The sequence below is a fragment of the Nylanderia fulva genome, unplaced genomic scaffold (genome assembly GCF_048542155.1).
Source record: "Nylanderia fulva isolate GAGA-0341 unplaced genomic scaffold, ASM4854215v1 Scaffold687, whole genome shotgun sequence".
NCBI lineage: Eukaryota > Metazoa > Arthropoda > Insecta > Hymenoptera > Formicidae > Nylanderia > Nylanderia fulva.
Genome location: NW_028190794.1, coordinates 28,184 through 54,132, shown reverse-complemented (window position 1 = coordinate 54,132; position 25,949 = coordinate 28,184). Strand labels below are relative to the sequence as shown.

The following is a 25,949-nucleotide window of genomic DNA, read 5'->3' as shown; positions in this document are numbered from 1 at the left end:
AATCATTATAGTAAGTGACATTTGCGACATTGACGTTTCGATCATTTGGAATAAAAAAAAAGTGCGAGAGTGATCTCGTTTTTAGAGAAAAAATAGTGCCGTTCCCCGCCCCCCCCGGGGCGCTTCGCCTAGAGTTCGGGGGCCCCCCGGCTCCGTTCCCCCCCTAAGCCTTTTCCCCGCTCCGCGCCCGTTTGCCTATCGTTTTGGGACGATCCGTCGCTCCGCGCACGCTCCCTTTAAGTGTTCGGGGGCCGCGATCGCTAAAGCGAACTTTTTGGATTTTTACGAAAAGATCGTCGCGCTTTTTTTTCCGCTCGTTTTTCCGTTTTCGATAAAGCCCCCACGTGGAGGCCGCGCTAAAAAGACAAATGATCACAGCCGGCTTCTTCCGGGGGGGTTTTGGGTAACCTTTTTAAAAAATCGGGAAAAATAAAAGACTTGATCTTTTCTCTCGGGCCCCTTTTGAATTACTAAAAAAGTTTACTGGTCGACTTTTTACGACGCCTCATTACTCGCTCAGGGGATTTTGAAAAGGTGGACGCGCCCGATATAGAAACGGGCATTTATTCGTGACCGAGGAACTTTATTTTAAATTTTGAAGGCTCGTATCAACTCCCGCTGTACACCCCAAACCGGGCCCAAAAAAACCACGGAAAAAAAAAGAGACTGGAGTGCGGTTATGGGGGGAAAATCCAATTGCCAAAAAAAAATCTCCCGACCTTTAGCGGCGATCAGTTGGGAAAAAGGGAGGGTTTTTGCGACCTTTTTAAATCGCCAGTTCACGACGTGAACGGGCTTTGGCGCGGTTTCAGAAACTCCAGTATCTGAAGGCCCAAACCTCAAAGGGGGGGGCCGGGGGGCCCCCCTGGCAAAAATCGAGGGGTTTTTTGGAAGGATAATCGTCGGCCCTGAGAAAATTGGAGTCGAGATACGACAACCGACCGGGGTGCTACTCGCGACGAAAAATGCGGGGTCCTCCCCTCGGGTCGCTAGTGACGAAACCATTGCACAGAGATAAAACCCCCTGATTAGGGCCCCCGATGCCTGCCGTGAACAGGGATCGCGTCCTTCCGGGCAATGGGTCGCCCCGGGAGGGGGATTGGGAGATGGTTCGTCCACAACCCCGTGGAGAAGCCCGGATTCCGCTAGGCCCCCCTCCGGGGGATTTCGCGAAGCAGTGGGCTTTCCCACGTTTGAGGAGCTCAGGAGTTTTTTTTTACGCGGGCGCGCGTTGGAAAGCCGCCGCGCCCCCGAACTTTGACACAGACGACTTCGGGGGGGAAACGGGCGGGTGAGCGACGGGGGTGCGTTTCGCACATGCAAACCCCCATGAACAAAAGAAAAAAAGGGATCGCCGTGTCCGCTGTGCAAGGAACAGCACCCTTTGAAAACGGCCCGCGCTTTTAAGGGGTGCTCGGTAGAACAGCGCCGAGAACAAGTGGTAAGCGGAAGGCATGCTTTAACTGCCTGGGGGCAGGGTCACACAGGGAGGAGCATTTTCCATCCTCCATTCCGCTGCCGCCCCTGCAAAGAGAGGCATCACACGCTTTTTTTTATCTAACGGGGAACAATACGGGCGTCACCAGCGGAGATCCTCGAGCTGCGGGAGAATCCCCTGCACACTGGGGGGCCTTCGTTTTGGGGGAGATGGACGGTAGCCCGGGGCTGTCCAGCTCCACCTCCGGTACGTTTTCCTCGCGACGGCGCTTGTTGTCTCATCGGAGGTGGGGAGAGGGTCTAACAGTGCGGCGCTACTGGACCCCTTTTGGCTTAGAGGCCCTCTTTCGTTCAGAAACGCGTGGCTCAGCAGCTGAAAAACTGCCCCAGGGTCGAGTCAACGTCACGGTCTCAGGCCTTTCAAGGCGTAAAACCCCCGGCCCTGGCGACTCATGCGGTGACCTTGATGGTTGGAGTGACCGATCGCCATCTCTGCGGATAACAATCCCGAGGGAAATTTGGGGCTGTTTAGACTCACCGCGTTTACAAAGGGAGGTCGAGTTTTCGAGGCATGATTGGCCTCATCTTGAGGGTCTGAAGTTTGGGGACCCCGCGTTCGATAGGCCTGCAGCGGGGCGACGCCGTGCGGGAGCTGACGTATACGGCATGCTACTCAACGGTGACGTGAAGCGCGGCCCCCCAGGACAACCGACCGTCACTCACCGTTTTCGGGTGGGTGTGATGGGCCCGCTCACCAGGGCAGCAGACTCGAAAGGCATCGCCTCCCATCACAGTATATACACCCGGACCTGCAAGAGGACCTTCGCCGTTTTTGGGGAACTGGAGGGGGTATCCGCGGAGCCGATCCAAACTCCTGGGGAATCGTACTGCGAGCGACTCTTCGCAGAGACACACTTACGCGACGGGGGCGGCCGTTACGTAGTGCGACTTCCTCGAAGAGAGAACCCGCCGACGGGACTTGGAGCCTCTTGTCGGAGGGTCCAACAGATGGCTGCTCAGCACGGAGCGTCGGCTCGAGCGGATCCCGGCGCTCAAGTCAAAGTACACAGATTTTATGTGTTCTTATTTGTCGCTAGGACACATGGAGCTGGTGCCCAGCGGGAGAAGGAAGCCTGTAGCTCTTACTACATGCTGCATCACACCGTAGTAAAGCCGACAGATCCTGAAGGGAAGATCAGGGTGGTCTTAAAACGCCTCGTTCCGGACAACTACAGGCGTTTCTTTGAACGACGTGCTACTCTCAGGTCCAAAATTGCAGGCAGCCCTCTGGCTGTACTCACCCGTTGGCGCATGCATCAGTACGCGTTCACGACGGACATTGTGAAGATGTTCCGTCAGATTCGCGTTACCGGGACGACACGGATTTACAGGAATCCTATGGCGGGCGGACCTCGCTGCTGAGTACAGGAGTTTCGCCTCACCACCGTTACCTACGGTACGGCGTCCGCGCCGTATTCGAAATTTTCGCAACATTTTACAGCTGGCGAGGGATGGGAACCCCGCTTCTCTCAAGGGGCGAAAGCTATCAGATCCACACCTATGTAGACGACATACTTGCGGGAGCGAGCTCCCTGGAGGACGCCCTCGAGATCAAGCATCGGTGGTGAGTCTTCTCAGGGTGAGCGGCTTCGAGTTAAGCAAAGGGGCCGGATCACACGCCGCTCTATGCCCCGAGGGAGACCAAGGCTGAGCGGTCTTTCTAAAGACGGCCCACCGTCGGCACTCTCGGTGGTATGGGCTCCAACCACCGATCGGCCACACTGAGGAGCAATTCCGACGCTGCAGTCGATCGGTAAAAAAAGACCAAACGGACCGTGCTCTCGGATATCGCAAGACTATTCGACCCGGCGGGTTGGGGTGCTCCTGTTCTTATTGGAGCTAAGGTCTTCTTGCAAGAACTCTGGATGGCCGGCCTGGATTTGGGGTCAACCGCTCCCGCCGACGCTGCGAAATCACTACCTGCGACTAGCGTCTGCCTGCCGGAGTTGGACCGGTTGAGTGTTCCCCGGTGGACGGGAGTCACGGAGGCGGACGGGCCCTACGAACTACAACTGCAACGGGTTCTCCGATCGTCGGAGAGAGCTTACGCGGCCGCAATTTATTAAGGGGCACTGGATCAAATGGCGCCATACAACGAGCTTACTCGTCGTCAAGCGAAAGTCGCACCCGGTGAAGCCGGTTGTCAATTCCACGACTGGAGCTGTGTGGAGCCCTGCTCACCGCGCGACTACTCCAAAAGGACTGCCGCGGGACTTGGATCACAAGCGAGAAAGTTTAGGGCCCGGGACCGATGCCAGAGTGGTTCTTGCATGGTTGTGAGCACATCCCTCCCGTTGGAAGCCGTTCGTCGCCAAACCGGGTGCCGCCGTCCAGGAGATCGTGTCGGCCGATCGCTGGCATCACGTTCCAACAGCGGAGAATCCAGCGGATGCTGCCCCCAGAGGCATCACGCCCTGTGAACTCTCCAGTCTTCAGCTTTGGTGGAGGGGCCCCCCATGGCTGACAGGTCCGACCGAGTCCTGGCCGAAGGAGGGCATGAAGACGTCGACAGCTGCGAGGAGCGCCGCTCGACGCAGCCACGGTGGGCCACGGCACGAACGAAGAAAACGAACTTCTTACAAGATTCTCCTCTCTCTCTCTAAATAATACGCGTTAGCGCGTTCTGTTTTAGGGTCCTAGACGAGAGGCGCAGACAGAAAAGACTCACCTCTCAGCCCAGGAACTGAACGACTGCCGATTACGATGGTTACGGATCGTGCAACGGCAGGGGCTTTGGGGCGAGCTCAAGGCCCTCACGCGCGAGGCTCCTTTATCGAGGAAGTCTCCGTTGCGGGCACTGCGGCCATTCTCGGACGGATGGGTTGATCCGAGTAGGCGGACGACTGGGGAGAAAAGCGTCACTGAACTACAAAGAGAAGCACCCAATCGTTCCTAACGAAAAGGAGTCATCTTTCGCTGTTACTGGTGTGTGAGCGCAAAATTGTACGCTGCATGGGAGACCTCAGCTGACACGAAGCGTCTTGGCCCGGCGGTATGGTCATCCACGCCAAAACGCTCATACGCGCCGTGATCCATTTCTGCGTTTCGGTGTGCGCGCTTCCCCACCACCGCGGGCCCAGCAACAGATGGGACAGCTGCCGGCCGATGGGTGCGGACATGCGCCCGTTCTTGTCCCCAGGAGTGGACTATGCTGGGCCAATCCCGCTACGCGCCTCGAAGGGGCGAGGGCACAAGTCCTACAAGGGCTACATATGCCTATTTGTTTGTATGGCCACTAGCACCTAGAAGCTGTATCCGACCTCTCATCTGCGTCGTTCTTAGAAGCTTTTAGACAATTCGTATCAAGACAAGGTCGCTGCGCGCACCTGACAAGCGACAACGGGATGAATTTTCCGGGGCGCGGCCGAGAGCTTCGCGAGATGTCGGCGCCGCCTCGGACTTCTATAAATATTGCAAGGAGTTGCTGGCTGCCGACGGCCCCGAGTGGGACTTCATCCCACCTTCGCCCCCACTTCGGCGGGCTTTGGGAGGCCGGGGTCAAGTCCACCAAGCATCATCTCCGACGCGTCCTCGGGGAGCAGACCCCAACTTCGAGGAGCTTTCCACGCCCCTCTGCCAAATTGAGGTTGCCCCCAACTCGAGGCCGCTCAGTCCGCTGAGCGCGGATCCTACGGACTTTGTGGCTCTTACGCCCGGTCACTTCCTCATCGGCGAGGCTCCGGTCAATGTACCGGGGGGCCCTTCACGCTGAGGAACCCCCCGGACAAACCCGTGTTAGATCTCGACTGATCTCTAATTTGCGTGATCATTTTTGGCGTGGGTTTAGTCGCAGGAGTACTTGCAGCACCCCCAAACAGTGATCAAGTGGAGAACGCAGGCCAAATCCAACCTGGCGCCCTCGTGTGCTCGAGACGACTCCTGCCCCCTGCTAAATGGTCGCATGGAGGGTGCGAAAGTACATCCGGGGAAGACGACGGACTAGTCCGCGTCGGGACCGTTCGACACGGTACCGCTAGTTGAAAGCGGTCGATCGCGAAGATCTGTCCGCTACCAGGGTCATCGGACCCTTTAGAATAACGAGCAAAGGACGCAAGGCGGGCGACAGCCCTACATCTCCCCCCTGTTTGTCGTAAACGAGGCGGGGGTATGTTGGAGAGCGAAACGTAAAAACCGAGGGAAATACCGGCGGCCGAGAATCGCGATCCACACTCGATCTCGATGTCCAGACCGAGGTCGCACGATCAAAAAAAATTTTACCAACGTCGATCAAAAATTGTGTCGATTATTTCACTGTGGACAACTATGATTTTGGCTACATGGACATGCCTTCAACACGGGCATGCAAAAACAAATCATCCGAAAATGATTCTGACCAAGAAATGGAGGAGGGGAGGAGGAGGAGGAGTCAGATAGGAGAGAACATGTCATCATTCATCATCATCATCATCGCCAGTTTTCTTGTCGGCAGCCTATTATTTTTTCTGTGATAAAATAGGTGTAAAAACATATGTGATATCAGCTTTGTTCTGAGAGAGAGAGTAGATATGTTTCGCGGAAGGTGTAAACATGTCGATAGACAACTACTGAGCAGCCGCTATTTTTTTTTGTTGGGGGGATCATCTTTCGGAGATAAATTGCATCATTGCATGAACAAAGGGATGACCGGGATATTATAATGAGGGGCCGATGTCATGCCAGGTATAGTACGGTGACATTTCGGGCGTAATAAGTGACTCGGAATAAAGTGTTTTTGTAAAAAAAAATGGGGAAAAAAAAGAAAAGAAGTAGTGATCTCCGACGATGAAGAGATGGAGGTGGTCGTCGTCCCGGATGACGGAGGGTCAAACCATCTCCGACGACGACAGCGACAGTGATAGTGCGATGTACGACCCTGTGTACGACAGGGAGGTGAAAACGTCCTTTTGGATGACATGGGGGAGATGGACGTTGATATCGTACCCCTGATGAAGACGGCGATGACGATGACGATGACGTGACGAGACGTGACGATGGGTACGATAGTGACAACGCTGTTCGGGGTCGTGCAGCTCCCGCATGTATGGATACGCGCCACTGCATCCCTCGACGAGACAGCGAGGGTTGCATTGTGGCGTCGTATGTCAAAGGCATTCGTCGCACCATGGGGGGGCCCATCAGGATTGCTTTCGCTGTTTCGTGAGAAAACAGGGAGCAGATTCCTGAGCATCACAACCATCGGGGAAAACATACTCGCGGTAAAAGCTGTACCCGAACTGCGTGCGAAGATTGCCGGGAAAGACTATACGGTTCTAGGGGCCAACGCTTGTCCCACTGTCAAGGACGGAGTTATTAAAATAATATTATAAATAGTCAAAAAAATATATAAAAATATTAAATTATTATATTCTATGCACAGATGTCGAGGGTTTATGACAGCGAGGGGGGATGCGACCCCCTTCTCTCCCCTGTCCGTCAGGTGTAAGTATTTAAAATACCAAAAAAAATCTATAAAATATTAATAATTATTAAATATAAATTTAACATATATAAGATAGGCAATAAGAGCCAAATCGCGGATGACAGTGCGTTATTCTAAACGAAACTAAATTTTTTCGTTAGAATTAAATACCTGTGCACAAGGCACCAAATTTTTACTTGGACACGGCCAAGATATAAAATTGGAATAATCTCTACAAGAGATTTTTAATTCCATGTATCCCCTATTCCCCCTAAAGAAATAAAGTGCGAGAGAAAAATATAGATCCGAAAGTCGCAGAATCGGGAATCGAACCCGAGACCTTTCGCTTGCCGGGCGACTGCTCTTCCAACTGAGCTATTCAGATCCTTTCGATTCTATACTTTTCTCTGTTATATATATTAATGTTGGTAAATAAACGCCTTTAAGCCAGCGTGTATAAATTAAGAGTTTAACTAGGCTCTGTAATATATAAATATAAATTTAACATATATAAGATAGGCAATAAGAGCCAAATCGCGGATGACAGTGCGTTATTCTAAACGAAACTAAATTTTTTCGTTAGAATTAAATACCTGTGCACAAGGCACCAAATTTTTACTTGGACACGGCCAAGATATAAAATTGGAATAATCTCTACAAGAGATTTTTAATTCCATGTATCCCCTATTCCCCCTAAAGAAATAAAGTGCGAGAGAAAAATATAGATCCGAAAGTCGCAGAATCGGGAATCGAACCCGAGACCTTTCGCTTGCCGGGCGACTGCTCTTCCAACTGAGCTATTCAGATCCTTTCGATTCTATACTTTTCTCTGTTATATATATTAATGTTGGTAAATAAACGCCTTTAAGCCAGCGTGTATAAATTAAGAGTTTAACTAGGCTCTGTAATATATAAATATAAATTTAACATATATAAGATAGGCAATAAGAGCCAAATCGCGGATGACAGTGCGTTATTCTAAACGAAACTAAATTTTTTCGTTAGAATTAAATACCTGTGCACAAGGCACCAAATTTTTACTTGGACACGGCCAAGATATAAAATTGGAATAATCTCTACAAGAGATTTTTAATTCCATGTATCCCCTATTCCCCCTAAAGAAATAAAGTGCGAGAGAAAAATATAGATCCGAAAGTCGCAGAATCGGGAATCGAACCCGAGACCTTTCGCTTGCCGGGCGACTGCTCTTCCAACTGAGCTATTCAGATCCTTTCGATTCTATACTTTTCTCTGTTATATATATTAATGTTGGTAAATAAACGCCTTTAAGCCAGCGTGTATAAATTAAGAGTTTAACTAGGCTCTGTAATATATAAATATAAATTTAACATATATAAGATAGGCAATAAGAGCCAAATCGCGGATGACAGTGCGTTATTCTAAACGAAACTAAATTTTTTCGTTAGAATTAAATACCTGTGCACAAGGCACCAAATTTTTACTTGGACACGGCCAAGATATAAAATTGGAATAATCTCTACAAGAGATTTTTAATTCCATGTATCCCCTATTCCCCCTAAAGAAATAAAGTGCGAGAGAAAAATATAGATCCGAAAGTCGCAGAATCGGGAATCGAACCCGAGACCTTTCGCTTGCCGGGCGACTGCTCTTCCAACTGAGCTATTCAGATCCTTTCGATTCTATACTTTTCTCTGTTATATATATTAATGTTGGTAAATAAACGCCTTTAAGCCAGCGTGTATAAATTAAGAGTTTAACTAGGCTCTGTAATATATAAATATAAATTTAACATATATAAGATAGGCAATAAGAGCCAAATCGCGGATGACAGTGCGTTATTCTAAACGAAACTAAATTTTTTCGTTAGAATTAAATACCTGTGCACAAGGCACCAAATTTTTACTTGGACACGGCCAAGATATAAAATTGGAATAATCTCTACAAGAGATTTTTAATTCCATGTATCCCCTATTCCCCCTAAAGAAATAAAGTGCGAGAGAAAAATATAGATCCGAAAGTCGCAGAATCGGGAATCGAACCCGAGACCTTTCGCTTGCCGGGCGACTGCTCTTCCAACTGAGCTATTCAGATCCTTTCGATTCTATACTTTTCTCTGTTATATATATTAATGTTGGTAAATAAACGCCTTTAAGCCAGCGTGTATAAATTAAGAGTTTAACTAGGCTCTGTAATATATAAATATAAATTTAACATATATAAGATAGGCAATAAGAGCCAAATCGCGGATGACAGTGCGTTATTCTAAACGAAACTAAATTTTTTCGTTAGAATTAAATACCTGTGCACAAGGCACCAAATTTTTACTTGGACACGGCCAAGATATAAAATTGGAATAATCTCTACAAGAGATTTTTAATTCCATGTATCCCCTATTCCCCCTAAAGAAATAAAGTGCGAGAGAAAAATATAGATCCGAAAGTCGCAGAATCGGGAATCGAACCCGAGACCTTTCGCTTGCCGGGCGACTGCTCTTCCAACTGAGAAAAGTATAGAATCGAAAGGATCTGAATAGCTCAGTTGGAAGAGCAGTCGCCCGGCAAGCGAAAGGTCTGGGTTCGATTCCCGATTCTGCGACTTTCGGATCTATATTTTTCTCTCGCACTTTATTTCTTTAGGGGGAATAGGGGATACATGGAATTAAAAATCTCTTGTAGAGATTATTCCAATTTTATATCTTGGCCGTGTCCAAGTAAAAATTTGGGCCTTGGAAAATTTTTTTAAATTTTTCAAAGAAAAAATTTTTTCTTTTAGAAAAAGCACGTTCCGCGTTTTGGCTCTTACCCTTTATTTTAAATTTTTTTTTTTTAAAATTTTATTTAATTTTACAAAAGCCTAGTTAAATTTTAAATTTTATACACGGGGTTAAAAGGGCGTTTTTTAAAAATTTAAAATATATATAAAGAAAAAAGAAAAAGAATCAAAAAGGATCAAAAGCCTTGGGAAGGCAGTCGCCCAAAAAAGGAAAAAGGTTGGGTTCGATTCCCGTTTTCTGCGATTTTGGATCAATTTTTCTCTCGAAATTTTTTTTCTTTGGGGGAAAATGGGGGAAACCGGGGGAAAATTAAAAACTTTGGAGTTTTTTCCCAAATTTTTATATCTTGGCCTTTGCCAAAAAAATTTGGGGCCCCCTTGTAAAAAAGGGGTTTTTAATTTTAAAAAAAAAAAAAAATTTGTTTCGTTTAAAAAAGCACGTCACCCGTTTTTTGGTTTTACCCCCTTTATCTTAATATGTTAAATTTATATTTATTTTACAGAGCCTATTAAAAACTTTTAAATTTTATACACGGGTTAAAGGCTTTTTTTCCCCCCAAATTAATATTATAAAAGAAAAAAGATGAAAAAAAAAGGGGATTGAATAGCTTTTTTGGGAAAAAGAGAGTCCCCCGGCAACCCAAAAAGGTTTTGGGGTTTCCCTTTTTCCCCGTTCGGACTTTCGGATCTTTTTTTTTCTTCGCCCTTTATTTTTTGGGGGGAATGGGGATACGGGAAATTTAAAAAAATTTTTGAGGTTTTTTTCCAATTTTTATTTTTGGGCCCGGGCCCCCCAAAAAAAAAATTTGGTGCCTTTGAAACAGGTTTTTAATTTAAAAAAAAAAAAAAATTTTTAGTTTCGTTTAAAAAAAAGCACTGTCTCCCTTTGGCTTTATTCCCTTTTAATTTTTTAAAATTTTAAATTTTTTTTATTAAAGAGCCTAGAAAACCCTTTTAAAATTTTCAGCGGAAAAAAGGGGGCGTTTTTTAAAATTTTAATTATAAAACAGGAAAAGTATAAAATCAAAAGGGTTTTTGAATAGCTTTTTTGGGAAGAGCGCCCCCGGCAAGCAAAAAGGTTTCCGGGGGGTTGATTCCCGTTTTGGGGTTTTTCGGATTATTTTTTCCCCGCATTTTTTGGGGGGGGAATGGGGAAAAGGGGGGGTTTTAAAAATTTTTTTTTTAAAAAATTTTTCCCCAATTTTTTAATTTTGGGCCCGGGCCCCCAAAAGAAAAAATTTTGGGGGGCCTTTTGTGCACGGGTTTTAATTCTAACGAAAAAATTTAGTTTGTTTAAAAAGCATGTCATCCGCGATTTGGCTCTTTTTCCCTATTTATAATTTTTAAAAATTTTTTTATATTTACAAAAAGGGCCTATTTAAAATCTTTAAAAAATTATTTTTATTTTTTCTAGTGTAGAGCCAAAACCTCGAGCCGCCACATCTCTCTCTTCTCGCCGGCTCCCCGGGGCCCACTCGCCTACCGTAATTTTTTTTAAAATTTTTTAAATTTTTTTTTTTTTTATTTTTTAAATTTTTAAAAATTTTTTTTATTTTTTTATTTTTAATTTTTTTTTTATTTTTTTTTTTTAAAAATTTTTTTATTTTATTATTTTATTTTTTTTTTTTTTTTTACCACCCCCGTAGGAGGGTTTTTGGGGTGTTTTAAAAACCGGGAAAATGACGAACCGCGGGGTCCCCCAAACTCTACTGCAAAAAAATTACAAGTACACACAGCTACACCGCACATTTTCCCTTTAAATATGAGGTGTAAACCGGCCCCGGGAACCCCAAAAAGGGGACACCCCGGGGGTTTTTTAAAAGCCCGGGGGTTTTAAAAATTTTAAAAAAAATAAAAAAAAATATTTAAAAATTTAAAAATTTTTTTAATTTTTTAAAAAAATTTTTTCCCTTTTTTTTTTCCCTTTTAGAAAAAAATAGTAAAAAAAAAATTTAAAAAAAATAAAAAAAAAAGTAAAAAAAAAAATATGTTTTTTATTAAAATAAAAAAAATGTTTTTTTTCCTTCCTTAAAATCTCTCGCCCCCCGGCCGCCAACTCTCCCCCCCGAGCCACCGACTTCCCCCCCTCTGCGCTCTCGCCACAAAAAACCGGGGGTTTGGGTCTCGCTCTCGCCGCGAGCCCATGTCTCTCTCTTCGCTCCGACGGGAGAGGGCCCCCTCCCCCGGGGGTTAACCCCCCTCTCTCGCAGCAAACTCTCGGGCCCCCCCAGCCGCCGAAACTCTTCCCGCCGCATCTCTTCAAAAAGCGGGGGTCTTTTTTCCTTCTCTCACTTGGAAGGGGGGCGCCCTGTAAAAAAATTTTCGGTTTTTTTTTTTCCCCTGAAGCAATTTTCCTTGAAACAATAATTTATCCCCGAAAGAGTAACGGGTGGCCGAAATAAAGAACCCCATGATTTTTCCCTTAAAATTTTTCGTTTTATTTTAATCATTTATAATTTAAAATTTTATTAATTTTAAAAAAAGCCCCAGTCGCAATCGAAAATTTTGGGGCTTTTTAAAAAATTGGTTTCGCTTAAAACGCTTTTGACAATTCTTCGATTTTGTTTCAATGGATGCAAATTGGAAAATTAAATATATTTAATCAACCCTTGCGACGAGCCTCGTCAATTGATCGTACATTATTTCGATACTAAAACGGGGTCGGGAAAATACGATTTAAAAATCGTTTTGACCATCATCATTTCGAAACCCCCCTGATTCGAGAAATTTTTGATTGGGCCTTTTATCTTTTGAAATCGCATTTTAGCGGGCCCCACAAATTTTGAAATTTTTACAATCGTTTTGGGGGAGGAGTCAAAGTTAGGTTTTGTGAAAAAAGTGGCTTGTCGAAAGTCCTTTCCAAAGTTTCGAGGGGAAATGTAAAACTTTTTTCCCCTGATCTTCCGGGGGGTTCCCCAAATCGGGGATCCCTCTGTGCCGTTTTTGAGGAATTTAAATTTTCCCTTTTCCGTCAAAGGCTATTTTTCCCCAATAGCGAACCCACGGGCTCCAGCAAAACCTTTTTTTAAAAAATTTTGATAAAAAAATAAAAAAAAAAAAAAAAAAAAAAAAGTTCAAAAAAAGTTTATTACTGCGCTTTTCTTTTCGCACATTTTTTCGTTTGGGATTTTAGTAATTTTTCTGCCTCCCTTTTAAACCCGGGGGGATTAAAAAAAAAACCCCGGGGGTTAGAACGGTCGCGAAAGATTTTTTGGTAAAAAAAGGTTAATAATCGAGAAAAACCCCGGTTTTTTTTAAAAATTAGGAAAGGGGGTTTTTAGAAAAAAATCGGGGGGGAAAAAAACAAAGAAAAATTTTTAAAAAAATATTGGGAGAAGGGGATTCTTAAAAAAATTTTCTGGGGGGAAAAAAAACAAATTAAAAAAAGGGGGGGTTTAAAAAAATTTTTTTAGAAATATATCTGGAGAAAAAGGGAAAAATTTTTTAAAAAATAGGGGGGGGTTAAAAAAATTTTTGAAAACGTTTGCGTAAAAATTTTTTAAAAGTAGGGGGGGGAAAAGGGAAATTTTTAAAAAAATTTTTTGGTTTGGAAAAAAAATAAAAAAAAAAAATGATGTAAATTAGGGTTTTTTAAAAAAAAAACGGATGTCGTCGCGATTACCCGACCCCCCAAAATTAAAAATTTTTAAAAAACTTTTTGGAAACGCGCAATTTTTTACTTTTTTTTTTAAATTTTCGAGGTATATGTGGGATCAATTTTTTAATGCAGGAAATTTTTCATTAGGCCCAAAGGCCAATAGAAACCGGCCACATCGCCCCCATTTGGCCCAACCACTCTCGCTTTTGGCCCTTTTAATACCGAGGGGAGGACTTTCATCCTGTCTTTTATTTTTTGCCTTTGAAGTCCCGGTTTCAAGCGCAAAGCCAGGCAGTAGGAACATTTCCCCCATTCCGGGTGTGTGAGGGGGTTTACCCACGGGGACCCCCCCTTTTCCGATTTTTATAAACGCCCCCGGGGGGCCAAGGGCAGCGAAAAAAAATGTGCAAAAAACCCCAAATTTTTTTTCCCCCCCCTTTCTCGGTTTTTTGGCCGCTTTTTTTTTTTCCCCCCCCCCAAAAAAATCGTTTTTTTTAGGAAAAATTTTGCGGGTTTCGAAAAACCCTTTGGGGTGGGAATAAATTTTTTCGATGGAGTCAGTGGGGAAAGGTTTTACTTCACTAAATAAAAAACTCGCTTCATGTTTTATCCTCCCCCCCCCCTCTCCCCCCACGCGTGTTGTGAAAAACAATTTTGGGTTTTTTTTTGGAAAAAAATTTTTGGGGTAAAGGGTTTTTAAACGGATAAGCGATCGGGCAGGGAAAGACAAATCTGTGGTTTTGGCTTTTTTTCCTTACACTAAAACCCAACCCTCAACCCCCTTTTTTTGCGTTTTGGGGCCGATTTTTTTGTCGAAACAATGATAACCCAAAAAGGGATTTTTTTAAAAAAAACCGGTGAGGGGGGGGCCGGCTCGGATATCGTACCTAATATTTTTTGAAAAAAACCCCTTTACGGTCAACAAAACGACCTTTTTTCTACGAAACCCAGTTTAAAAGTCGTACGGTAACATTCCGGGTTCAATAGAGTTTCACTTGGTTAATTTACGGGTGTCGAACGCCCGATCCTGGGACATGAATTTTTAGCCCGTCTGAAAAAAAAAAAATTAATATCCGGCTTTCCATTGGGTCGCGGTCTTAATCCCCACAAAGTTTGGTCTTTCTTTTGAAAATAGGGGAAAAATTTATACCCCCCAAACGAGGGGAAAAAACCCCCTGGGGAAACCCCCCCCGTTTCCCCGGCCGCAGCATCGACGCTTTTAACCCGGCTAAAAAAACCCCGGGGGGTTCCCCAAAATTGTATCTTGAAATTTTAAATACAGGAAAAGTGAGAATTTCATACAACAATTTTTGTCGTTGCGCGCTCTATTAGGATAAATCAGAGCGTTTTTTAATAAAAAAGCTTTTGTTCCCGAAAAACCCGCAACGGTGCAGGGGTACGCAAAAAAAAAGTATCCTTACAGTGGGCACCCCACGGCATTTCGAAAAAAAACGCTTCTATGGGAACTTGTTACTGTTTTTCAGCAGCCTTTTTTTTCCCCACATTCCTTTTGCGATAAATCCCCCACCCATGATTTCATAGCTTTTTTAAAAAACTTTGAATGCGACGCAATTTTTCCCAGATAAAGGATCCCTAAAACGGAGGGTTTTCCCGAGTTCCCCCTCGTGAGGGAAAAAATTTATAGGGAAACCGTATAAAACCTTTTTTTGTTGGGTTTTTTTAAATCTGTGGTACCCCAAATTTTTGTGTTGGAAAAGGGGTTTGTTTTTGGGGGTCTAAATTTTTGGACGATGGGGTCGCAAAGAGGGGCCCCCTCATTTTGGGAATTTCTTTCATTGTTCAAGGGCGCCCCAAACCGAAAACCCCAAAAAGTTTTAAAAAAAGAAACTTTTGACGAGGGGGTCTTTTTTTCGGGGTTTTTTTTTTAAATTTTTTGGGAAAGATTTTTGGGGTTCTTTTGTGTTCTTGTGTTTTATTAAAACCGGAATCCCTTTGGCAGGGGGGGGCCCCCCCGTCGTCCGTAAAATTAAGTTATTCTTCACCTCAAAAATCGAGAAACCCCCCTCCGGTCAGAAGCGAACACAAAAATTAATGCCCGAACGAAGAACCAGGAAAATGATCGCCCCGGCTTTTCCGAATTTAAAATCCTGGGGGTCTTGGGGTAAAAATTGGATGTAAAAAGATTTATCGTTGCGATGCACCCGCGGCCCTTTAACTCTATGCGGATAATGTTCACGTGAAAATTTTAACGCCATGTTCGATTTGTCCCTTTTTCGCGGTTGCGAAACGATTCGGAATCCCAGCGCGACCCAAAAATTTTTTTGGGGGATGAAAGTTTATTCGTGGGGCCCCTTGACTCGCTCTCATCGTTTTATAACTAGGGGGGCAAAATTTGGGAAATCTTCATCGCGAATTTTAGCAACAGCATTATTTTTGGGGGGGAAAAGGGGCGCTTTAAAAAAAATTTTAATTTTTCGTTGAAGCTGTACGACCCCTCGGGAATCGAAATTTTCCGCTCGTCTTTGCTGTAAAAATTTTTTTATTCGAGGAATTTCTTGAATAGTGTGATAAAAAAAACCCTCAGAGGGGGGATCCGCGCCCCCAAATCTAGGGGGGAAAAAGAGGTCGCCCCCCGGGCCCGGTATCTTCCCAGTCAAGTTAGTTTTTAGGCCATTTTAAAAAAAACTGGTTAAATACGCAATGTCATTTTTTTAAAATTCGTTTGAAAGTTGAAAAAAATTCAATCTCTCGGAAAAAACAAAAAGGGGAAAATTTCCCCCCAGTACTCGGGATAAATTTTTTTGAAAGGGGGTTTTTGGGGTATTTTTTCCCAATTTTTGGGGTTTTAAATATCGAAACCTTTTTCTGGGTCCCCCAAGCCCCCAAAAAATGTCAAAAAAGTTTGCGCGTTTCCCCCCCTTTTTGCTTCCCACCCGGGGGCCCCGGGCCCCGTCGGGGGGCCCCTTTTTGGGCCCGATACCGCCTCATTTTTCGCGCGCCATTTTTGGAAAATTTATTGCGCAAAAAATTACACCTTTAAAATCGAAAGCGTTTTTGGCTCCCCCTTTTTTGGGGCCCTCGAACAAAAATTGGGCAACGCGAAAAAGGGGTTTTTTTTGGCCCCCAACAATATTACCGCGAAGGGGGTCCCCGGGGGAGGAAATAGCGGAAAAAAAGAGAGGGGGGGTGTATTTTCTCCCAATAGGTTTTTTTAAAAAAGTTAGTCCCGCGACTGACAAAAACCCGATTTTCCCTCCCCATTTTTTAAGGGCCGGAAAACGGGGTACCTAGTTTTTAAACCGATAAGAAATTTTGGGGGGGGCCCCCTTCCACCCTGCTTTTTTTAAATTTGGGACAGCGGGACCCCGCCCTTCCCCACCCCCGACACCCTTTAATTTCCCCTCCTCCTCGCCCTCTAACTTCGCACTTCCTCTAAAGGACCCCCGCTCTCTTCGGGCGCTCGAAGAAATCCCCAAACCGGGGGCCCCTTAGGGGGGCACTGGGGTGCCCAAAAATTTTAATAGGCCCCCCCGGGGGGGTATCAGGGGCCGCGCGCGGGCCTCGGTGTCCTTGGGGCCCCGGGCGTTTAAATTTACCCCTTTCCCGGGGCCCCTGACCCGGGGGGTTGCCCTTGTAGGGGGGTCTTCGCGGCGCCCCACGGCAGGGCCCCCCTTGCTCCCCTTTTGGGTTTTCCGGGGTGTCCCGGGGGCGGCAGTCCCTGCCGGCCCGCCCCGAGGGGGGACGGGGGGTTTTTTTGCACCCCGTGGCCCCCCCTGCCCCCCTCCGGAAGGTAAAATTTTTTTTGGGGTTTGGCACCTCCTCCTTTTTTGGGGGGTTTTTGGGAAGGAATTTTAATTTGGGGTTTTCCGGGTTTCCCGAAAAGGGGGGTCCCCGCCCCCCCCTTTTTCCATGCCTTCCTATTTTTCCCCCCGGGTCTCTCCCCTTGGGTTTGGGCCGTGCAATCCTTTTCCCCCGGGGGAAAAAAACCAAAAATCTCAACAAAAAATATAGGGAAAAAAATTTTTGCAGCGGGTCGCGTCCGGTCCCCCCCTTTTGACGAAAACCTCTCTCTTCTCTCTTCCCCCACTGTTCGGGAGGAGGGCCCGGCCCCCCCCCCCTTTGGGCCCTTCACCCCTTGTGAGGGACTTTAAAATTTTTACGTCACAGTGCATACTTTTTTCAAGGGGTAGCAATTGCACATTTGAGTTTTCCCCTTTTCGGTTTTTTTTAAATTTTTTTTTACTTTTTTTTTTTCCCGCTCCCCGTCCTTTTTGGGGAAGGGGAAACCCCCGGGGCCTTCCATGGGGGGGTTTTGGGGCCCCGGGGTATCTCTTCAGTGATTTTGGGGGCTTTTTTGTCGTTTACCCCCTTTTCTACCCACCGCTCCCCGGGACCAGGGATCCAGCGCCCCAGCTTTGGTAAAATGGGGGAAAAAACCCCCTTTTTCGCCGGGGCCAAAGTCCCCCTCCTCTTTTTCGTCCTCCCCCTTTTAAGCCCATCCCCAGCTTCGTTTTGGGGTTTACGTGCCCAGAAAAAACCCCGGGGGGTTTCCCCACCGAACTCAAGTTTTTCCCGCGACGATGCGAGTTTTCCTTTTTCGGGGGGTTCCCCCTTTTTCCCGCGTTTTCCCCCCCTCGGGGATTTTTGTTTTTGGAGTACGCTTTTCGTTTTTCACGAAACCCGCCCCCCAAGGGTTTTTACGCCTTGTCACCTCTAGCCAACGTTTTTTCCCAAAAAAGGATTTTTCCCCGGGCCGAAAAAAAGATAGCCGGGTAAAACCCAAAAACCCGGAAGTGCTTTTTCGCACGTTTTTTAAAACCCCCTGTATTTTCGTTGAAAAATCCCCCGCAATTTTTAGCAAACTGGCAAAGCGCAGTCGGCCAGCTAAAATAGGGGGGCTTTTGGAGGTAAAAAACGGGGTGAAAAAAAAGAAAATTGTGCGAAACCTCTGAGTTTTCGAGGATGAATTACGACGACAGGTACGCTGAAACGTGAAAAAAGGGGGCCGCAAAAAAGGTACTGTCCCCCCCCAAAATGCGCGATCGTTTGCGGCCCCTCAAACTGCGGTAAAACCAACGGTTTGATAAGCCTGCTGGAAAGTCCGCATGGTGTGCGTTTCGAGAACGTGTACGTGTACTTTAAATCGTTGCAACAGCCGAAATATCGCTATTTGGAAGATTTATTGGACGCCGATTGACGAAATCGGCTACTTTACATTCTCCAATAACAGTGACGTCATTCCACCGAGCGAGGCATGTCCAAATTCAATTTTTGTCTTTGATGACGTGGCATGCGACAAGCAAGATACGATAAGAGAGTACTTCTCAATGGGGCGCCACTCGAACATCGACTGCTTCTATCTCTGTCAGACATACGCGAGAATACCGAAACATCTTATAGGCGACAACGCGAACCTGCTAATCCTGTTTTAAACAGGACGCCACCAATTTGAAGCACGTATACAACGATCACGTGAATACCGACATGTCGTATGAGGATTTCGGGGGAGTTATGTCGTCCATGTTGGCAACAAAAGTATGGATTTCTAGTGATAGACAAGGACAGCTCGCTTACGAACGGGCGATACAGAAAAGGATTTAACGAGTTTGCGATACCGCGGAGCCATTAGTCGTCGACAGCACTCTCTAGAGTTTAGGATGGCTGATAATATTCGCGAGCGTGAAAAGGTTGCCAAGGAGATTGCGAAGACGGCCGAATCGATCCGCAAAAAACACCGCGCTCTGAAGACCGGAAAGATCGATGATGATATCGCCGTCAAGACTCACTTTAAACCTATTATCGAGCCGCTACAATAGATTGTCGACAACGCGACGATTTCGGTGAAAAACGAGCCTAACTCCGACGACGACGACGACGACGACGACGACGACGATGACGATGACGGTGTGAAGATCGAGACACGGTATGAGGGGGAGACACCGAAAAGAGAAAACATAAAATTATCAAGCGATATAAAGAGGAGGAATTGAAAAAGAGAAAATATGATATTTCGAAGCCATTGGACGCTTCACTGCCGACAACATCTACACCGATAAGCGCACAACCTGTGATACCCAAAGTGCTCGTAGACGAAAATGTTTTGGAAACCACGCGTAACCTGTCCGAAATACCCCCTTCGACACTGGTTAAGATCGCCGGAAGGTCGACAAATGATGCGAAAGAATTTGGGGCCATTAGGACGAGAATACATGGACGCTCTCCTCGGTGCTGATGAGAAGAAAGAAATTGATAATGTATACGGAGTCTACTTCGGCGAGAATGAAATGCGGCTCGGCAGCAAGCGATTCGCGATTGACAAAGATGACAATATAATCATAGGCGACACGCGGTACATTGGAACGCCCGGATTGTACGAGTTGATCTTCAAGAAAAGACCTGATTACCAGGAGGACGATTTGCAAAAATACAAGCACATATTATTGGCGACAAACGTGCATAAACGCAATTTTGATGTGCAAGGTCGTGTGAAGGGTAGCAAGGGGGACAAGTACAAATATATAATCGCACCGTTGACGCGGGTGGAGAGCCCAAAATCTGGCACTGGAATGCCTCGCGCTATGACGCTAACCGACAATAAGATTGATTACGTGCACTGGGACGACCCTAACGAGCTAGTGGATCGCCTACGATTGCTCGACGCTTCGCGCCAAGCTGGCAACAACGCGCATGACAACGAGATCCTGTCGATCATCGAGGAACTGCGGGAAGCGGGCATTATTATAAATTAAACAAGGGTTCCGAAAATCTATTCAGTCCATCGCGTGACACTCTACAAAGCATTGCAAAAAATGTCTATCAATAAATTTGGATTATTCGAGAGGAGAATTGATACAGCCGGCGATCATTGGCATACATTGATGAGAAGATGTGTGCGTAAAAACGCTCTATGTCGCGTCGCTACAGATTATGACGCGAGATCGCGCAAGATTCGCCGTGTAGCGCAACCTGAGGCGGATACCGATGCCGTCAACAAATTGTACCTAGAAGAGTGCTTTAAAACATTGATGGTCCAACAGAAAGAGTTAGATGAGAAGCTGGCTGCGTTAAAGAAGGATGTACAAGCGTTGGAGACTGCGATAAAAGAACTTTTGCGTGCACCAAACACTATCTCAGACATCTAATGAGCGGTTGGCTCAGAAACGTCTATCAAACAAACGTCTAGAAGAAGGGATTCTCGAGTGGTTACGATCGACGTGCTACCAAACAACAATGAGTGGTATCAGTGACCGACCCGGAAGCAGCAGCTGTGAACGACCCGGAAGCAGCAGTGAACGACCTGGAAACGGTGGTGAACGCGACCGCTACGATCGAGGTTACGATCATGTCAAACAGGGTTGCGAACGAGGCTACGAACAAGTCCTTAAAGGTTACATACAAGGCAATCACCAACTCAGTAAGGGTTGCGAACAGGTCAGGCACGATTACGATCGATTCAAAAGCTGCGAACGGATCAGAAACGACTGTGAAAAAGGCTGCAAACGAATCAAAGACGATTTTCGAATGGGTCAAGGACGGGAGTGAACAACGCTATAACGACTACCTAACCCGAAAGAACCCCGAAACAACGTGGCACGAACGTGAACGAACCCCGAAACAACGTGGTACGAACGTGAAAGAACCCCGAAACAACGTGAACGAACCCCGAAACAACGTGAACGAACCCCGAAACAACGTGGTACGAACGTGAAAGAACCCCGAAACAACGTGAACGAACCCCGAAACAACGTGAACGAACCCCGAAACAACGTGAAAAAACCCCGAAACAACGTGAACGAACCCCGAAACAACGTGAACGAACCCCGAAACAACGTGAAAGAACACCGAAACAACGTGGTACGAACGTGAAAGAACGAGAATGAATAGTGAAAATAACAACGAGCAACATAGTTTGGAGAGAAGGCAGTTGGTAAACGAGTTGCACGCGTCAGCGAGAAAAAATTTCCCTTGAAGGCATGTCATAGTGCGAGGATACGATGATCTGTGGCAAGCCGACATTGTCGAGATGCGTCTGTACTCCCGTTTCAACAGAGGTTACCACTACATACTCACCGTCATCGATGTGTTGAGCAAGTATGCGTGGGCTGTACCACTCAAGAGTAAAGGAGGAAGCGAGACAGCTGACGCAATCGCTGAGATAATTCGAGACAGCAAGAGATATCCGAAAAACATGCAAACCGATAACGGGAAGGAATTTTACATCGCCGATGTGCAACGACTTATGCGAAAACATGACATTAATCACTATTCGACATATTCGGTATTGAAGGCGTCGGTCATCGAGCGATTCAATCGCACGCTAAAGAACGACATGTGGAAGATGTTTACGCTGAATGGCACTTACAAGTGGTTCGACATACTGCCACGCCTCGTATCAGATTACAACGGACGCAAGCATCGAACGATTGGTATGCGACCCGCCGACGTTACCCCCGCGATCGCCGAAAGACTCTTGGCTACCGTGTACAATCGTGTAAAAATCGCGGGCCCGGCAAAGTTCAAAGTAGGTAATCAGGTACGCGTCAGCAAGTACAAACAACTTTTCGAGAAGGGTTACACGCCAAATTGGACAACCGAGGTGTTTAAAATTGTTAAAGTGCAGCATACTAATCCCGTAACATATCTACTCGAGGATTATCGCAAGACATCTATCGCTGGAGCGTTTTACGAGCACGAGCTGCATCGCGCAAATTGTCTGGATGTGTACCTCGTGGAGAAAATACTGCGCAGGAGGGGTGACGAAGTTTACGTGAAATGGCTGGGATTCGACAGTTCGCACAACTCTTGGATACATAAAAACAATGTTATTTAATGTATTTTATTCAATCATTGTATAACATACTATATATTGTATACCATATATATATATATATATATATATATATAATATATAACAAAAAATATATAAAATATATATACTTCTCATTAATACATCCTTACAATATAAATATAATAAATATAATAAATATAATAAATATAATTTACAACGGTATTCTATAATGTCCCAACGGCAAGGTGTCGGTCGACTCAGGTACGACATACCGTTTGTCGTCGTAGGGACTTAGAGCAATTTTTGTCTCGCTGATGGTATGCACTTTATGCAATTTCGATCTTATGCATGACTGCTGACGCGTCATTTCAATTTCGTCATTAAGGCAACGCGTATAATCGTCGAATGTTATACTACGCGCTACGACGTTACTTTTGACACCTTTTGCCTTTTTAGTGTCCTTTTTACCGTCCACCCGCAAAACATACATTTTTGCTCTAAGCCCGACGAATTCGGTCATTATCGCGCCGTTATTCTCATCTTTCATCAGACCCGGCACCTTTTTATTCGCGAGTGGTATACCGTACGCATTATTCGCGGCGTAGTCGCTGGTATCGAATCGAGCGATATCGCGTTTCAAATTTTCATAGACATCCTGACATTTAATTTGATAAATTAAACTGTCCGTGTCGGTGTACATTACTCTACAATTGTCACGATAGAGCGGTGACATGTATTCGTGGTGAAATTCATAAAGACATACTTTTGATATGTCGAGTATGCACATGCCGACGTAGATTGGTTTGTAGATTTTAACTTCGAGTTTGCGTAATTCTATGGCAACTAATTTTTCCGAAAATATGCTCGTACTATGAAAATTTGGTTTCGCGATCATTGCCTCCGCACCGTACCGTCCGTCCCATTTTGTTAATAATTTTACATCAACATGATTGCGCACATTTTCCATCGTCTTGCCGAATACCGCATTATTCATCAGTTTATATAAATTTTTTTCAAAATCGTTTTTCGCATGTGTTCTAAACTGCGTGTTGAGTTCGATGTATTTTTGCAGCCACGCTGACTGCGTGAATTGTAGTATGCGGTATATTTTTGTTATGCGTAGCCCGTGGCGCGTGCACTGCTGTAGATTACGATAGTGTATCACGTAGCGCTTCTTATCGCAAAGCGTTGCGAGGAGTTTATACTCCCGCTTGCCGGGCGGCTTATCGCGCGTCGGGCCAAACGGTACGTCAATGTGCGCGTCATGAAGATGCCGCGGATACTCTAAATCTATTTCGAGAACATAGCCTATAGGCGAATCGAACGCGATAGATGATACGTCAAAATTCGATATATCGTCGACCCACCGAAAATCGGCATACGGCAATGGTTGACACATTGCCCATCCGTACAAATTATTTACATCGAAATACATGAGGTACGATGAGGGTTTCGATGGGTCGTACGATTGCATGTACTTGTTATTAGCCTGTGCGTATCGGCCTGAAAATTGACTAAGGCCGCCGCGTATATCCCGTTCGACAAACATAACCATGTCAATGTCTGTTAATAATTCAAATTTTATATTCGTATGTTTTAACATGGCGTCCAATGTATATCCGGGGAGAGTATAATAATACGCGGGATCGAGTCCGTAACTTTTTATACAACTATCGCGAAAATTCTCAAATATATCGGCCAATAACAAGACATCAATTTTTAAATATAAATCGCTATATTCGCCTAGCGTTCGAAGGGAGAATCGGCTCCAGACGGTCTCGGCGTGCGCGTAATCACTCTCGGATACTGTGTCGCCGGTTAAGGAACTGTAAAATGAATCGCGCGGCGATAAACATGTGTCTTGTAATCTGTCCACGCAGTCTATGTATTCGTACGGAAAGACGCCCTTCCGTGTCAATAAATTAAATTTTTTACTAGTTAAATTTTGATATTCCGAATGTAAAATTTTTAGTTTTTCTTTATCCAAAAATGACGCTAATTTGTCGAGACTAGCGCTGAGAAACTTGTACGAATCGATAAACCGTAATTTGATATAATTTTTCGAATTATTATCTTGTGTCAATCTAACAGTCTTCGAGAATGAAATGTATTTTTCCTTTGTTATCGGCAGTAATTCGATTTCCCCTTTGAACGCTGTGGCTATGTTTTCGATAATAAAATGTGCGTCGTAGCCGGACAGATTGTGAAAGACTATAGGGATACAAAATGATTCTTTGTAATTTAAGTTACAATTTGAATGCGCAGGACCCCTGTACCGCCCGGTGAGGTGGCAATGATCGCGGACGCGTGTATCGTCTTCGTCAAACGGTTTTTCACAAATGTGACAATGCGTCGCGGTGCGAAATTTTAACCACTCGTCAGGCGTTAAATTTACCATGGGGACATTGGTCGTTAAAATATTTTTTACGCGAATTGCTAAATTTTTAAGCTGTTCGGCGAACTATGCGACGCAATCGACACTACGGCGGGAATTGTACGCGGACAACGAACTGTCGTACGAACACTGTACATAGTACGCGATGCTGAACACTTGATGATGTTGATAATTTTTGGCATCTTCGGTCTTTGCCAAAACACACTCGAGGTCTGCGTACACTACAAACGGCAGCCGCTCCTTCCTCGTGTAGTTGTCGAAGCTGAGCCACTTGTCATTCTCGCTCGGCAGCCGGTTAGCGCAGTCGTTCAGTTTCCCGCAATCTTCCATATGCGCCTGCAATTGGTCCTCAGAATAGAAATAGTGTAAACATCTGGAAAAAAATGAAAAATTTAATGAAAATTTAATTAAAATATAATTTACGTGTAATAAATATATATATATATATATATACTTACCGATCGCAAATAAATTTTCTACATTTGTGTTTGCTCAGTTGCGACCTTACGAGACGAGACAGATTTTTTATGCACGCGAAATGTCCAACGCTGTTTTCGTCCTCCACGTACAGCAGATTGACGTGCTTGTCCTTCTTTTTTTCCGAAAGACGCAACGGGACCATGTTCTCGTTCTCGATGATGTACACGTTTACGGAGATGTCGTTTGCAAGTTCGAATTTTTTAATTTGATTCACAGTCACTGGAAACTCAATGTTTTGGAGATTCAGCACTGTGGTGTAATGCGGATAGGAGGATTCTCGTTCCTTATGTCTTTCAGCGGGGTACAGAGCGGCCACTACTGATCATGCAAAACACGCATTGTCCGCTGATCGCACATTAACAACCGCTCTCTTTGCCATAATTTTTTGCGGTAATTTGACATGACATCCCGCGCGCATTGGATTGTACTTATTTACATTCACTGTCAAATCTATTATCCGCGACAATGCCCAGCCGCTATCGCGTTCCTGGAACTCTTCTAGCGATGCTAGCGTGGGCTCGATTACGCGGCGCTCGTACCACTCGCGTACATCGGACGTGCGAAAGAGTTCAAAGTTTCTCGTGTTAATACTTTTATTGGCGCGCTTGTTACCGGACACAAATTCACCGTTGAAAACAGTGTTCACTTTTACACTGATGTGTCTCTGCAGCACATTCTCCACGTTCTCGACTACAATGTCTGCGGCATTTTCCAAAAACTGACGCGGTTCGATGTGGTCTGCGTTAATTATCGCACCGGTCAGTATACGGCTATCGAACGCCGTATCGATTTTGCGCCAAAGTCTTTGCGCGTTATTGCCGCCGCCACTGAATCCACCGCCACTAGGCATGGATTCACCGACATACCGTCTCTGCAAGCGCACCTTTGCACCCTCGAGTCGCGCTATTCTCGCCACCAGAGATTGTCTATGTCCAATCGAGAGACGCGGACGCTTGGCACGGCTGCGTTCTTCCAGCTCTTCGATAAATTCTTCGCACTCTTGCAGCCATTCGAAATATTCGCCCAAGTTAGCAACTTGGCGAGAACGCTCCAACAGGTCGCGCTCAACGTTCTCCAT

The 25,949-nt window shown here is 45.4% G+C and overlaps 2 protein-coding genes and 1 pseudogene across 2 annotated transcripts; 2 read left to right on the top strand and 1 right to left on the bottom strand.

The window, feature by feature from the left end:
• The first annotated feature begins 2,103 nt into the window (after positions 1-2,103).
• On the top strand, positions 2,104-2,859 carry LOC146720477 (uncharacterized). The gene has a single exon (XM_085488367.1). It carries the CDS (start codon positions 2,104-2,106, stop codon positions 2,857-2,859), a length of 756 nt encoding a protein of 251 aa, XP_085344493.1.
• Positions 2,860-18,692: 15,833 nt separating this feature from the next.
• On the top strand, positions 18,693-19,957 carry LOC146720476 (uncharacterized). The gene is made up of 3 exons (XM_085488366.1): positions 18,693-18,743; positions 19,025-19,131; positions 19,360-19,957. Exons 1-3 carry the CDS (start codon positions 18,693-18,695, stop codon positions 19,955-19,957), a joined length of 756 nt encoding a protein of 251 aa, XP_085344492.1.
• Positions 19,958-24,845: 4,888 nt separating this feature from the next.
• LOC146720475 (uncharacterized) lies at positions 24,846-25,949 on the bottom strand (annotated as a pseudogene).

Coding starts and splice junctions, on each gene's coding strand:
- LOC146720477 (XM_085488367.1), top strand. CDS start 2,104: ATGCTACTCAACGGTGACGTGAAGCGCGGCCCCCCAGGACAACCGACC.
- LOC146720476 (XM_085488366.1), top strand. CDS start 18,693: ATGTCGTATGAGGATTTCGGGGGAGTTATGTCGTCCATGTTGGCAACA. Junction 18,744..19,024: donor CGTCCATGTTGGCAACAAAA/GTATGGATTTCT, acceptor CCGCTACAATAG/ATTGTCGACAACGCGACGAT. Junction 19,132..19,359: donor GGTGTGAAGATCGAGACACG/GTATGAGGGGGA, acceptor ACACTGGTTAAG/ATCGCCGGAAGGTCGACAAA.